This window comes from Gambusia affinis, linkage group LG21 (genome assembly GCF_019740435.1).
Source record: "Gambusia affinis linkage group LG21, SWU_Gaff_1.0, whole genome shotgun sequence".
NCBI classification, from domain to species: Eukaryota; Metazoa; Chordata; class Actinopteri; order Cyprinodontiformes; family Poeciliidae; genus Gambusia; species Gambusia affinis.
Window position 1 is genome coordinate 473,398 of NC_057888.1, and position 13,163 is coordinate 486,560.

The window sequence follows — 13,163 nt, forward strand, 5'->3', positions numbered from 1 at the left end:
TCTGATGAATCCTAATGACATGTACAACATCACAAGTTTTATCATTTCATTCTAAACAGAAACACAAACCAACTTCCTGTGTTTCGCTGTTAGAAAGATGAAAGAGGCTTTTATTTAAAGAACAAAGTATTTATACAATAACAAAAAAATATGTAGAAATCTTTCTACAGAAATGAACATCATGACATTAATAAAGTTCTGAGAAAGTTTATAAATGATGTTTAGCTGCGCCCCCTGCTGGGCAGGAGATGAAACTATAAAATCATCACATTTAGGGAAAAAAAAACAACAAATATTTAAAAATATGAGAAACAACTAAAGAATATGAGGAACGAATCGTTTTGTTAAACTACATCAAAGCTCATAAATCATATATTTATGTAATAAAATTCATTTTCTATAGAAATAAACATTTTACTGATAAAGCTCTGAGAAAGTTTAGCTGGTAGAATATAAAGAATATTTTTAGCTGCGCCCCCTGCTGGGCAGGAGATGAAATCATCATAAAAATAAAAACAGAAATGTCTCTAAATATAAGAATCAGCTGAAGAACATGAAGAGCTGATCATTTTGTGAAACTACATCAAAGCTCATGAATCATCTTGACGGGTAAAATGTGAGAACGGCATTAAAACTAAACCACTCTCTGAATGTGAATGAAAGGGTTAAAGCTGCAGAGCTTCACTTTCCTCCAGTTTCTTCTTGTAGAACATTATGAATCCAGCTGCTGCTGCTGCAATCACAACACAAACCACCGTCCATCTGATGAGTTCAGAAACCACCAGATTCTCTGGAACCAAACAAGTTCAGGAGTTTAACTTAATTTACAATATTAGATTTTTACCATCTAATGAACCTTCAATCCTGAATCCTGTTACCTCCAGTCCTCCTCAGATAGAGGTGAGTTATAATGGTCTCCTCATCATGGCTGAGCTCACAGCTGTAAACTCCCTCCTGATCTGAGGTCACATCCTGTAAGGTGAGGCTGCCGGACGCTGAAACTTTCCTCACATGTTTCCTCCAGTCCTCTGAGATGCTGGAGATGTTTCTGTCAGTCTTGGTCAGGATGATCTGACGCTGGTTGAACCTCCAGACCAAACTGGACTTAGAAATGTTTAAGGAAGTGCAGCAGATTGTAACTTCAGCACCTGAGAAATCAAAGTTTATGAGTTCAGAACATTTCAGCAACAAGCAGCTCAAAATGCTTCACATTATAAAAACTCAGAACAGTAACTAGCGATGAAATAAAATAAACATTTTACAAATGGCGTCAAAATCATCAATAATAATAAAATATATTAATCAATGTTCTAGTTATTATTAATCAAAAGCAACTCTGAACAGCTGGGTTTTTATCCTTGACTTGAAGGAACTCAGTGTTTCTGCAGTTTTGCAGTTTTATGGATGTTTGTTCCAGATTTGTGGTGCATAGAAGCTGAATACTGATCTCTAGTAACTGAAACCTAGACCTATAACTCTAGATCTATAACTCTAGATTTATAACTCTAGATGTATAACTCTAGATTTATAACTCTAGATTTATAACTCTAGATTTATAACTCTAGATGTATAACTCTAGATCTATAACTCTAGACCTATAACTCTAGATCTATAACTCTAGACCTATAACTCTAGATCTATAACTCTAAATGTATAACTCTAGATGTATAACTCTAGATCTATAACTCTAGATCTATAACTCTAGATGTATAACTCTAGATGTATAACTCTAGATTTATAACTCTAGATCTATAACTCTAGATTGTTCCTTTCTAGGTTCAAAGATCATAACTTCAGTTTTGTTTCTGTTCAGCTGGAGAACATTTTCTCTCATCCACACTTTTATCTGTTCTCAGCATCTGTTCAGTGATTGGCTGGGTTCAAAGGTCATTTTGAAGCTTAAATAACATTCAGAAAAACTGTTTGTTCAAACAAAGTCTGTTTGTGACGTTTCTTGGTTTTTAACCACATTTTATATTTCAATAATTAACTGCTCTCTGCACAAAGATGGGAATCATTCTGAGGTCAAATCTGAAATAAAGTAATAAAATAGTGATAATTGTTCATGAAAAAACTACAAATTACTGTAACAACCATAATAAAACTTCCTGGTTCAGTTTTCAGAATCACTTAACACTTTCTGAGATGGAAGATGGACATTTTAAATATATCAATAAATGTAATAAAAGATTATATTTAGAATGAAACTTCTAAATATAATCTATCTATTAGATGTTGTATTTTAATAAGGATTTAGAAATGTTGGATAAAATAAATCATCAAATGGAACAAAATAATAAATTAACATATAAAATCTTCTGCAAAGCAAATGGACTGAGGAAATATTTCTACAATTATGATCAAAATCAGCTGCATTTTATTAAGCAGGTTTGATTCTGTCATTAAATTATATTGAAAGTTCTAACATGTTAAATGTGTTTAATGTGTTTAGAAAGTTATTTAATGAAAATAAATCCCAGCAGCTCAATAAAGAAAATCCAGTTTTGAAATAAATGCTGAATATTTTCATAATAAATTTGTCTGCAGTTAATAAACATTTTCCTAAATCATCTCTGGTTTCCATCAATATGATGTTAAACAACATTTGAGTGACTAAAATCTGCCAGATGTTTCCATCCAGGACAGGAAACCTTCATCCATGGACCAGATGTTTCATTTGCATAAACAGGAAATGCATCCAACCAATCAGCTGCCTTTCTGCAGACGTTCAGTTTGTGATGCACTTGATGTAAAAAGCCTCACTCTGAAAACTATCATGGCATAAAGTAGCTTTTTAGTGAAAATTAAAGTTATTTGCATGTTTCAAAATGAAGTTTAAAATTAAAATTAAATGCAAAAGGAAACAAAAATACCAAAGATTTTAAATATCAGAACTTTCTGTACATCTGCTGACCTGGTTCTGCTAAAGTTGCTCTCCTCTGGTTCTTCCTGGTTCTGATGGTGCAGCTGTAGATCCAATCAGTCTCATTCTCTGGAACCGTCAGAGAGCTGCTGATGTCATAAAGCTTCTCCTCAGTCTGATGGACTGTGGTTCTGTTCTGCAGAACCGTGTTGGATGGAGGCTCAGTGGACCAGGTGAGTTCAGGTTGAGGGTAGATCCCCTCTGAGCTGCAGGTGATCCTGTTTCCATCCTGATGGATCCTGATGTCAGAGACTGGAGCTGCAGGAGAAACATTAAATAAATTAACAATTTCTCAGAAGAAATATCCTAGAACCACAAAATAGAAATACAACTTTTATAATCTTATTTCAATAAAGTTTTTTTCTTTTTTTCAAATCAAGTTGTTCTACCTTCTACTGTAAGTAAAACAAAATGTCCATAATAGACGCCATTTATCGTTGCAGAACACACATATTCTCCCTCATCATCAACCTTCACTCCTCTCAGCAGCAGATCTCCGTTTCCTCTGGAGATCTGATCCTCAAACAGAGACACTCTGGATCTGAAGCTCTCAGAGGATCTGGAGCCACGATGGTCATAAGATACAATCAGAGAATTTTCATGTTGCCATTTCATGTCAGTAATCCTGTTCTCAAACTGACATGGTAAAATACAGTTCTGGTTGAGAAGACAGGACACGATGGTTCCAGTATCTGCAATAAGAAATAAAAACAGATGAAAGTTGAGTTGGATGGTGTTGAGGAGGAAACCCAGATCCTCTGAAGGATCAGAGAAAAACAAGATCTCAGCAAATATTCTCCATGATCCAGATTATGTTCACTGAACCAAAAGTTCTGGTTCTGATAGTAAATCAGGGAGGAATCACTCTGATGTAGAAGGAAAAACATTTGAGAAAAATTTTTTTTTATTGTACATTATAAATAGAATGTTAAAATAATATTTAATTGTTCCAGTTATTGGAAAATATTTCCAGTGAAACTATTATTGTCATTATAAATAATCCTGTTTGCTGCTATTTTGATTATTTATCTTTAGTCAGGAGATCCAAACCTGTTTTCCTATTTTCTGCAAACCTTTGAAGAAACAAATTATTGATTAACAGTTAAAACACTGAACTAAATGTAAATCCTGATCCTCAGTTTAGTTAATTTAATTCATTAATAGTTATATAACTGATCTTTAATCCAGAATAATTATCATTTTAGAGCTTCATTTACCTCAGAGTCTGCAGAGGCAACATGGCCTTTTTGATTTATTTAAATATTTTACTTCTATGTTTTCTGTTATTGATTTATTTAACTTTGCTGTGTTACTTTGAAATTATTTGGTTTTTCCTTGTTATTGATTAATTTAAATCATTTTAATTAATGTGGGTTTGTGCTTCATGTTTCTTTGCTGATTAATTTCTGTTGTGTTTATTTGTTTGAGGCTGGAAACGCCCCCTAGTGGCTCACGCTGGTTCTCCATCAGCTGCAGGGTTTGGGTCGCATTTTTTATGACGTATGTTAATAAATAATCTTAAAATTTAACCGTCTGGTTTCTGAAACCAGGTGGTTTCTGATGCTCACCTTTGAGTTTGTTTCTATTTTTTATTCCTAGTTTAACTGTTTGAGTTTTTGCTCGTTTCATTTTCTATAATAATAACACTTGGTTGCCACAGAGATGCTAGCAGTCGTTTAGCTAGCATGTAGCATTTTACAGAAAATGTTTTCTTTCTTTTTCTCTGCATCTTCATGGGGATAAAACTTATAAACTTACTTTTCTGTTGGTGTTTTTGATTGTTTTTGATGAATGTTTCCACAAATTCAGCCTTAAACTGGATTCTGAAAAGATCCTTTTCCAGAATGTAAAAGTGTTTAACTACAGAATACATTTCACTGAATACCATCAGTTATAATGTTGGAACAAATACTTTTCATTTACAGGGGAATGTATTTTAAATTAGGCTTCCTCTCATATTTTTATGTTGTCGTGTAAAATGGGATTTAGATTGATATTAAAATAAAATCACTGAATGTGAATCAAACCTCTGGATGTTTCAAGAAGTTTCAAGTCAAAGCCAAATTAAATGGAAGCAAGAAACAAAAATACCAGCTTATTAAATGATATCAGAACTTTCTGTACATCTGCTGACCTGGATTATTTAGAGCTGCTATCCTGCTGTTGATCCTGGTTGTGATATTACAGACATAGATCGGACCTGGATCTTCATCTGGAACCGTCAGAGAGCTGCTGATGTCATAAAGTTTCTCCTCAGTCTGATGGACTGTGGTTCTGTTCTGCAGAACCGTGTTGGATGAATACAAGAGGATCCACCTGAGTTCAGGTTGAGGGTAGATCCCCTCTGAACTGCAGATGATCCTGTTTTCATCCTGATAGATGCTGATTGTAGAAACTGGAGCTGAAAATAACAATAAAAAATTAAACAATTTCACATAAGAAACATCCCACAACAACACAATACAAACGATCAAAATCTAATTTGAATTAAAATAAAGATGTCCTACCTTCTACTGCAAGGACGACAGAATGTCTATAATAGATCCCAGTTGTAAATACATAACACTCATATGTTCCCTCATCATCAACCTTCACTCCTCTCAGCAGCAGATCTCCGTTTCCTCTGGAGATCTGATCCTCAAACAGAGACACTCTGGATCTGAAGCTCTCAGAGGATCTGATGTTACCCTGGTCATAACTTACAATCAGAGATGTTTCACGTTCCCATGTCATGTTGGTGACCCGATTCCTGAACCGACATGGTAAAATGCAGTCCTGGTTGTGAAGACAGGACACTCTGGTTTCAGACTCTGAAATAATAAAAACAGATGAAAGTTGAGTTGGATGGTGTTGAGGAGGAAACCCAGATCCTCTGAAGGATCAGAGAAAAACAAGATCTCAGCAAATATTTTCCATGATCCAGATTATGTTCACTGAACCAAAAGTTCTGGTTCTGATAGGAAACAGGAAGGCATTGTGTAGCAATGTGGCCTGTTTGAGTTATTTCCATGTTTTTATTTTTGCTGTTTTGGATTTATTTAATTTGGCCGTGTTATATTTATTTTGGATTTATTTTGTTATATTTATTTTGGATTTATTTTGAGTTGTTCAGTTGCATGTGTGCTGATTTCTTTTTGAAGCTGGTGTTTCTGGAGAAGTCCACTTCACTTCACACAGGTATTCTCCATCAGCTGCAATGGCGTTCACGCCAGAAATGGGGCAATAAATGAACAAATCAGCAGTTGAGTGAGAGGGTCGGGTAGAATCAGGGACACAGCAGCCAGGAACGATCCGGTCGGCAGGTTAGCAGAGCAGCAGGACTGGCAGAACCTAAAACGGGTTGAGCAACACGCATGTGTGGATGTGCCAAAACTTCCTCCAGCTGAACAAAAACAAAACTGAAGTTATTATTTTTGGACCTAAAGAGGAACGATCTAGAGTTATAGATCTAGAGTTATAGATCTAGAGTTATAGATCTAGAGTTACAGATCTAGAGTCAGTGAACAGCTTCAGTTATTACAACTAAAAATCAGCGATCAGCCAGAAACCTGGGAGTAGTGATGGACTCTGACCTGAACCTTCAGAGCCACATAAAGACAGTTACAAAGTCGGCCTTCTATCACCTGAAGAACATTTCCAGGATTAAAGGACTAATGTCTCAGCCAGATCTAGAGAAACTCATCCATGCCTTTATCTTCAGTCGTATTGATTATTGTAACGGCGTCTTCACAGGTCTGTCCAACAAATCAATCAAACAGCTGCAGCTGATCCAGAATGCTGCTGCTGGAGTTCTGACTAAAACCAGGAAGATAGAGCACATAACACCAGTTTTAAAGTCTCTCCACTGGCTCCCTGTAGCTCAAAGAATAGACTTTAAAATACTGTTGTTAGTTTATAAATCACTGAATGGTTTAGCACCACAATACATTAAAGATTTGCTGCTGTTGTATCAACCTTCCAGAACTCTCAGGTTCTGGTTCTGCTCTGCATCTCCAGAACCAGAACCAAACGAGGAGAAGCAGCATTCAGCATCTATACACCACAAATCTGGAACAAACTTCCAGAAAACTGTAAAACAGCTGAAACACTGACATCCTTTAAATCTCAACTAAAAACCCACTTGTTTAGAGTTTTATTGGAAACGTAATCAATTATAAATTTATTGACGGAATCTGACTTGATGCTGTTTTTATTGTTGATTCTATGTTTCATTGTGTTTTTGTGTCTGATTTGATGTGAAGCTCTTTGAAATGCCTTGCTGCTGAAATGTGCTATACTAATAAAGTTTGATTGATTGATTGATTGATTGATTGATTGATTGATCCAATCTGAGGGACCTGGTGCTGACACCAGTGGATCACACACAGCTGGAGGTCATGAGGATCATCGTCTGGGGAGGATCGAGTGCTGCTGAGAGGACTGTTAGCCAAGACTCTGTTTCCATCCTAAGACTTATATTCACTGTGCTGCTTTTACATTTGCCAACTGCATTTTTACTGCTAGTCTAACCAGCTGGTTGATGCTGTTTTCAATTTTTGTCCACTAATTAGCACTCGGAGGCCACAATCACTCTAATGTAAAAGGAGAAAAACAAAACTGGTTTGTTAATGTAGCACAGAGATGTCAAACTCCAGCCCTCAAGGGTCCTGCAGTTTTTAGATAATCCACTGATACAAAACACTGGAATGAAATGGCTTAATTACCTCTATAAAATGTATTCAAGTTGAGATAACGTGATTCAATTTAGTCAGATTGATCTCCCTCCAGAGAGGATCTAACGAGATCAGGAGATCACCGAGATGCTAACGAGATTATGGAAGATCACAGGACAAAACTGTTTAGCGCCTGGGAAAACTTCAAGGCGGTTTCAGTTACACATAAACTATAGATATTTGTTTTTCTCTGCAGGGAACTATTGGCATTTAAGAACTGCACTGAAACAAATGGCTGTAAAAACTACAGAATGAATATATAGCTATTGTGATCTGAAATGGAAAGTATATGGGATGTGTTTGGACCGCTGGATCACGGGCAGAAATTTACACATGTACTGTAAATCTGTAATGTACAGTTGCATTGTGGGAGTTTTACCGGCTGGAGGCGAAAGTTGACAGGTTAGAGGGCCAACAATGACTTTCACTGGGTAAATACTTTTTAAAAAACATTATATTACAGTTTAGTGTTTGTGTACAAAAATATATTTTATGTGGTCATATTGAGCTACTGTTGCTTGTTTGCTAAAGCTAACGTTGTTGTTTCTCAGCTAACATTATGTGTAACACAAGTGCTGTTGGTTCACCTAGAACAGGGTCACTAACCATACTTCACGGGTCCAGAGTAACACGAAGGGCTACATATATATCTGATTACATGCTGCCTGATCATATTAGATTAAATTGTTTGATCCAGGAAGAGCTGCAGATGTCAGTTAACATCTGACATCAGCAGATCATAAACCGACGACCCAACAGAACCGACACGGTAAAAAGCTCTGCTGGGATCCAAACTGCTCTTAGAACAACGGGAGGTTCAAACTCTGCTCAATTCATTTTCAGCTTACAGAAAAGTCATGAAAAAATTACAATAATGTCACATCTGCTAGTCATGTCATATGAAATGTTTATGAACTCTCTCCAAAAGAACTATTTGGGTTTCATGTAGAAGGTTGGAAGTTGTTTTCTACAGCTGCATCAGAACCAGACTCTCTCTCCACTTGTTGTTAATCCTTTATCTCTGGTATAAAACTCATGTGTTGCCTCTGCCTGGCAGAGCTTAGTGAACTTTTCATCCACACCTGCTTCATTACTGATTGTCCTACAGGATCTCTGTATTGTGCACAAGATATGAATAAACCTGATTGAGTGATTTCACCTGAACAGTGCTTGGAAATAATATTTTTTCCACGACAAGCTGCCAAATAAACAAAAGCAAACTGGCCAATAGGATTTAAGCTTTGGCATGACCTTTGACCCCCACAGACTCAGATGTGCGCTAAGTACAAGATGTTTTGACACATAAGATCTTTTTTCTCTCCACAATTTTGTTAATTGTAAAGAGGGTTCGATAATAAAAATGTCAGAAATTATTCTTTTCTTTTTCACTTCAAGGAAAATCTTAAGGTAGGCAGAGAGGGAGCAGCCTGCAGGCGCTGCTGCCCTCCGATAAAATCCTGCAGGCGTCTGAGCAGTTCTGAACTTTAACCAGAGAAAACAGTTTTAGGCATAAAGCAATTTATTTTAAACATTATTATAATTTACTTTTTTTTAAAATCTAATCCATCACTGTAACATAAGTTGGTTTCAACTAAATTTGCATTGATCTTAATCAAGTACAGTAAATTATTTGGATCCAAAACATTGCAAATGAGTTGTGCTGCTCTGTTTAATTACTTTGGGTCCAACTATAGTAAATGAGTTGAATCAACCTTAATAAATGAAGTTGAAGCAACACATTTGCTTTAAATTGGACTAACAGAATTACATTGAGCTGAAATAAAGTTATCATGTGGAAATTCTTTCCATGATTTTTTTTATGTTAATCCAACAAGTTATTTTGTGAACCAAATAAAATGTATCTAATTTTCAAGCAGATTCTTATAAATTTATCTGGTGGTTTGGTAAAGAGGCTCTAAGCTTCTCTAAACATAAGATCTGTAACCATGGTTACAGTAGTAAATAAAATCACTCAGTTTGATCAAATATCAGGAAACCTCTGGATGTTTAATATTTGTAATATTTATGCATTACAGTGATATTTAATGTAATCTTTATATTAAATGTTTACATGACATTAATGTAAACATTTAATGTAAAGGTTACATTAAAGACAAATTAAATGTTAGAATGGAATAAAAATACCAGTTTATAAATTAAAACTTTCTGTACATCTGCTGACCTGCTCTAGTTGAAGTTTCTGTCCTCCAGTTCCTCCTGGTTCTGATGGTGCAGCTGTAGATCCAATCAGAACCGTCTGGAACCGTCAGAGAGCTGCTGATGTCATAAAGCTTCTCCTCAGTCTGATGGACTGTGGTTCTGTTCTGCAGAACCGTGTTGGACGGAGGCTCAGTGGACCAGGTGAGTTCAGGTTGAGGGTAGATCCCCTCTGAGCTGCAGGTGATCCTGTTTCCATCCTGATGGATCCTGATGTCAGAGACTGGAGCTGCACACAATATGAGAAAATGAAGAAATATTAAAGAAACAAAAATAAAAACTCTCAAAATATGATTTCAATAAAATGTTTTCAGATTAAGGTGTCCTACCTTCTATTGTAAGGTCAACATGATTAAAATAATTGGTGTCATTTGTCTTTGCAGTGCACTGATATCTTCCCTCATCATCAACCTTCACTCCTCTCAGCAGCAGATCTCCGTTTCCTCTGGAGATCTGATCCTCAAACAGAGACACTCTGGATCTGAAGCTCTCAGAGTAACTGGAGCCACGATGGTCATAAGATACAATCAGAGATTTTTTATGTTTCCATTTCATGTCAGTAATCCTGTTCCTGAACCGACATGGTAAAATACAGTTCTGGTTGAGAAGACAGGACACGATGGTTTCAGAATCTGCAATAAGAAATAAAAACAGATGAAAGTTGAGTTGAATGGTGTTGAGGAGGAAACCCAGATCCTCTGAAGGATCAGAGAAAAACAAGATCTCAGCAAATATTCTCCATGATCCAGATTATGTTCACTGAACCAAAAGTTCTGGTTCTGATAGTAAATCAGGGAGGAATCACTCTGATGTAGAAGGAGAATCATGAAAAAATAATCTGGATTATTTATGTTTCTGATTAAAAGTATTGTGTAAAAATATTATATTCCAATGATTAATGAAAACATATTTCTTGACATTCCATCAATAAAACTCTAATCATTGATCAGTTTTCAGTTTGTTCTGCTGGTATTGATTATTTATCTTTAGTGATGAAATCCAAACTCAGAGGCTCTTTGCCATCACCCTAATCTTTAGCTCCTTCCTTCATTTATCACCTTCAAGTTTGGACAATTGCTGCTCTGCTATAAAATATAAATATTACTGTGAGACAGAAAAAACTTGTTTGTAGAAATAAAATATTAGTTTGAACTTTAACCTCCTATTAGTTATTCTGTGTTTATCTGTGAAAGCACCAAATAAAAAAATCTCATTTCTTGAATATGACAAAAAAATATATATAGAAAAATGTTTTTTTAGGTTTTAAAAATAGATGTTTTCTGTGTTTTAATTTTCTAACTTTTCTAAAAAACAACAAAATCATATTTTTTTCTGATAATTTGTCAGATGGAAACGTGTTGGTGAGTAAATTATCACAACAATATTAGACCAGAGATCAGAGTTACTACTCTAACTTTCAATCATGATTCAAAGTTTCTTTAATATTTTCATTTCATTTCCTGTTTCCTCCTCACATTGAAAGCAATAATCTGCTGTTAATATCTGAATGATAATAAAATAAAGGCAGCAATAAATGTTTTACTCACCTTCAGTAACAGCCCCCACAAACGGTAAAAATAGTAAAAACAAGAATCTCCTGGTTCTGATCATTTTACTCCTAATTTTCACCCATTTGCTGCAAAACAATGAAGAAACAAATTATTGTTAAAACACTGAACTATATTTAGATGCTGCACCTCAGTTTGATTAAAAATGTAAATAATTCTTAGAAAATGTCTCTAATCCAGAATAACTCTGATGACATGCAGCTTCATTTATCTCAGAGTTTCTTCTGGTTGTAGGAGGAAGTTTGTTCTGATAAATGTACTGATCAGCTTTCATGATAAAACCACTGGAGGAGGAAGAAATGTCCCCGGTGTTAGAGGAAGAATAATGAGGCTTTTATTTTGAAATGTTCATTAAGCTTCATTTTAAAGTTCCACCCTCTTACCATGTGTTACAGTGATTGGGTTAAACCAGTCATATAAAGCCCAAAACAGCAAATATCTGCTATGAAAAATGTGAAGGTTTTATTTTGTAGTGTATTTGATGCTCTTATTTTGACAGTCCAGCGTGATTGTCAGTTTAGAGCATCTGTTGTCCATGAGTCTGTCACAGCTCATTGCTGTGTCCAAATTCAGGGTCTGCATCCTTTTTTTATTGCATCAAAACGTTCATACAATGTATAAAATGAGGAAAAACAAGAAATAAAATGCCAGAGGATACAAGGAATAAAAACAATATAAAGTAAAATACAAGGAGCACAGACAGAGATAAGACAGTTTCTGGGAATACAGGTCAAGAATTTTAGGGCGTCAAGAGTCTTTGCAGCTTTGGGGTTGGTAGAGGTCGGTATAGTTACTGCATAGTGTTGTAATTCAGATAAAAACTGATCAAATGGAGGCTTTTTGACAGAAAATGTGCATTTATGAATATGAAATTTAACTAGAATTAACAATAAATTAATTACATAAAATTGATTCTTATTAGCAGGACAAAAAGAAACAAAAAGTCCATCTGTGTACAAAAGTGAAAAACTATTGAGAATATGAGATTGAATGTAATAAATCAGGTCTTTCCACAATGAGACAGTGAAGGAGCATCTCCAGAATAAGTGGAATGAAGCAAATTCAAACTGGAAGACTCTTAATTGTCCTGTTAATTGTTAGTTGAATTGAATGTTAATTGAAGCAACCAGCCTGCAGTCGATGACCTATCAACGCTGGACCAAGCCACGTCACGTCCAATCACCAACCAAGTCCCAGTTTTTTTCATCCATGGTGTCCTTCGTTCTCCAGCTCAGCTCAACCCACCACCAGCCCTTCTCCTCCGTTCACCTGGTCCTGAGGCCCGGACCCTTCTCCAACCTCCACCACCAGTTCCAGGCTCTGGGTGGATGATGTTCCTAACAGCATCAGGAATGATGCTCATCTGAAGCTTATCGCTAACGTTGTGATAATCATTATCCCCAACTGGGGCCCAAGAGCCAAAGACTTTAATTCCTGTATGTCAATAAACTTTTATAATTGTCTTCTTTTCTCCGACTGAGTCTCTCCAGATTGAACTGTTGTCTCATTGTCCAGATTACAGAACAAGCAGCTACGGTCTATATCCTGGTGCAGGTTTTGTTTTGAAGCACACATCACCAGGTTAGTTGGTAATGAAGTATTTGAAGAGCAAAGTCCAAACTGTCGTCCATTTGATATCAGAACCAAACTGTCTCCAGTCGTGGCTCATAAGCTGCAGTAACAAAGTTCTGCTGAAATAAGGATCTTAGTTTATTCACGGCCTTTCAAAGATGTAGACCTTGA

General features: G+C 35.9%; 1 protein-coding gene across 1 annotated transcript; it reads right to left on the reverse strand.

Annotated features, from left to right (window-relative positions):
- Nucleotides 1–89: 89 nt before the first annotated feature.
- LOC122824483 (CD276 antigen-like) lies at nucleotides 90–11,639 on the reverse strand. The gene is made up of 9 exons (XM_044105220.1): nucleotides 11,400–11,639; nucleotides 10,182–10,484; nucleotides 9,818–10,081; nucleotides 5,431–5,733; nucleotides 5,058–5,324; nucleotides 3,313–3,615; nucleotides 2,915–3,181; nucleotides 879–1,148; nucleotides 90–790 (listed from the first exon to the last, which is right to left on the reverse strand). Exons 1-9 carry the CDS (start codon nucleotides 11,461–11,463, stop codon nucleotides 666–668), a joined length of 2,166 nt encoding a protein of 721 aa, XP_043961155.1. The 5' UTR covers nucleotides 11,464–11,639; the 3' UTR covers nucleotides 90–665.
- Between the last annotated feature and the right edge of the window lie 1,524 nt (nucleotides 11,640–13,163).

Coding starts and splice junctions, on each gene's coding strand:
- LOC122824483 (XM_044105220.1), bottom strand. CDS start 11,463: ATGATCAGAACCAGGAGATTCTTGTTTTTACTATTTTTACCGTTTGTG. Junction 10,082..10,181: donor TGTTGACCTTACAATAGAAG/GTAGGACACCTT, acceptor TATTGTGTGCAG/CTCCAGTCTCTGACATCAGG. Junction 5,734..9,817: donor AGAAACTTCAACTAGAGCAG/GTCAGCAGATGT, acceptor TTATTATTTCAG/AGTCTGAAACCAGAGTGTCC.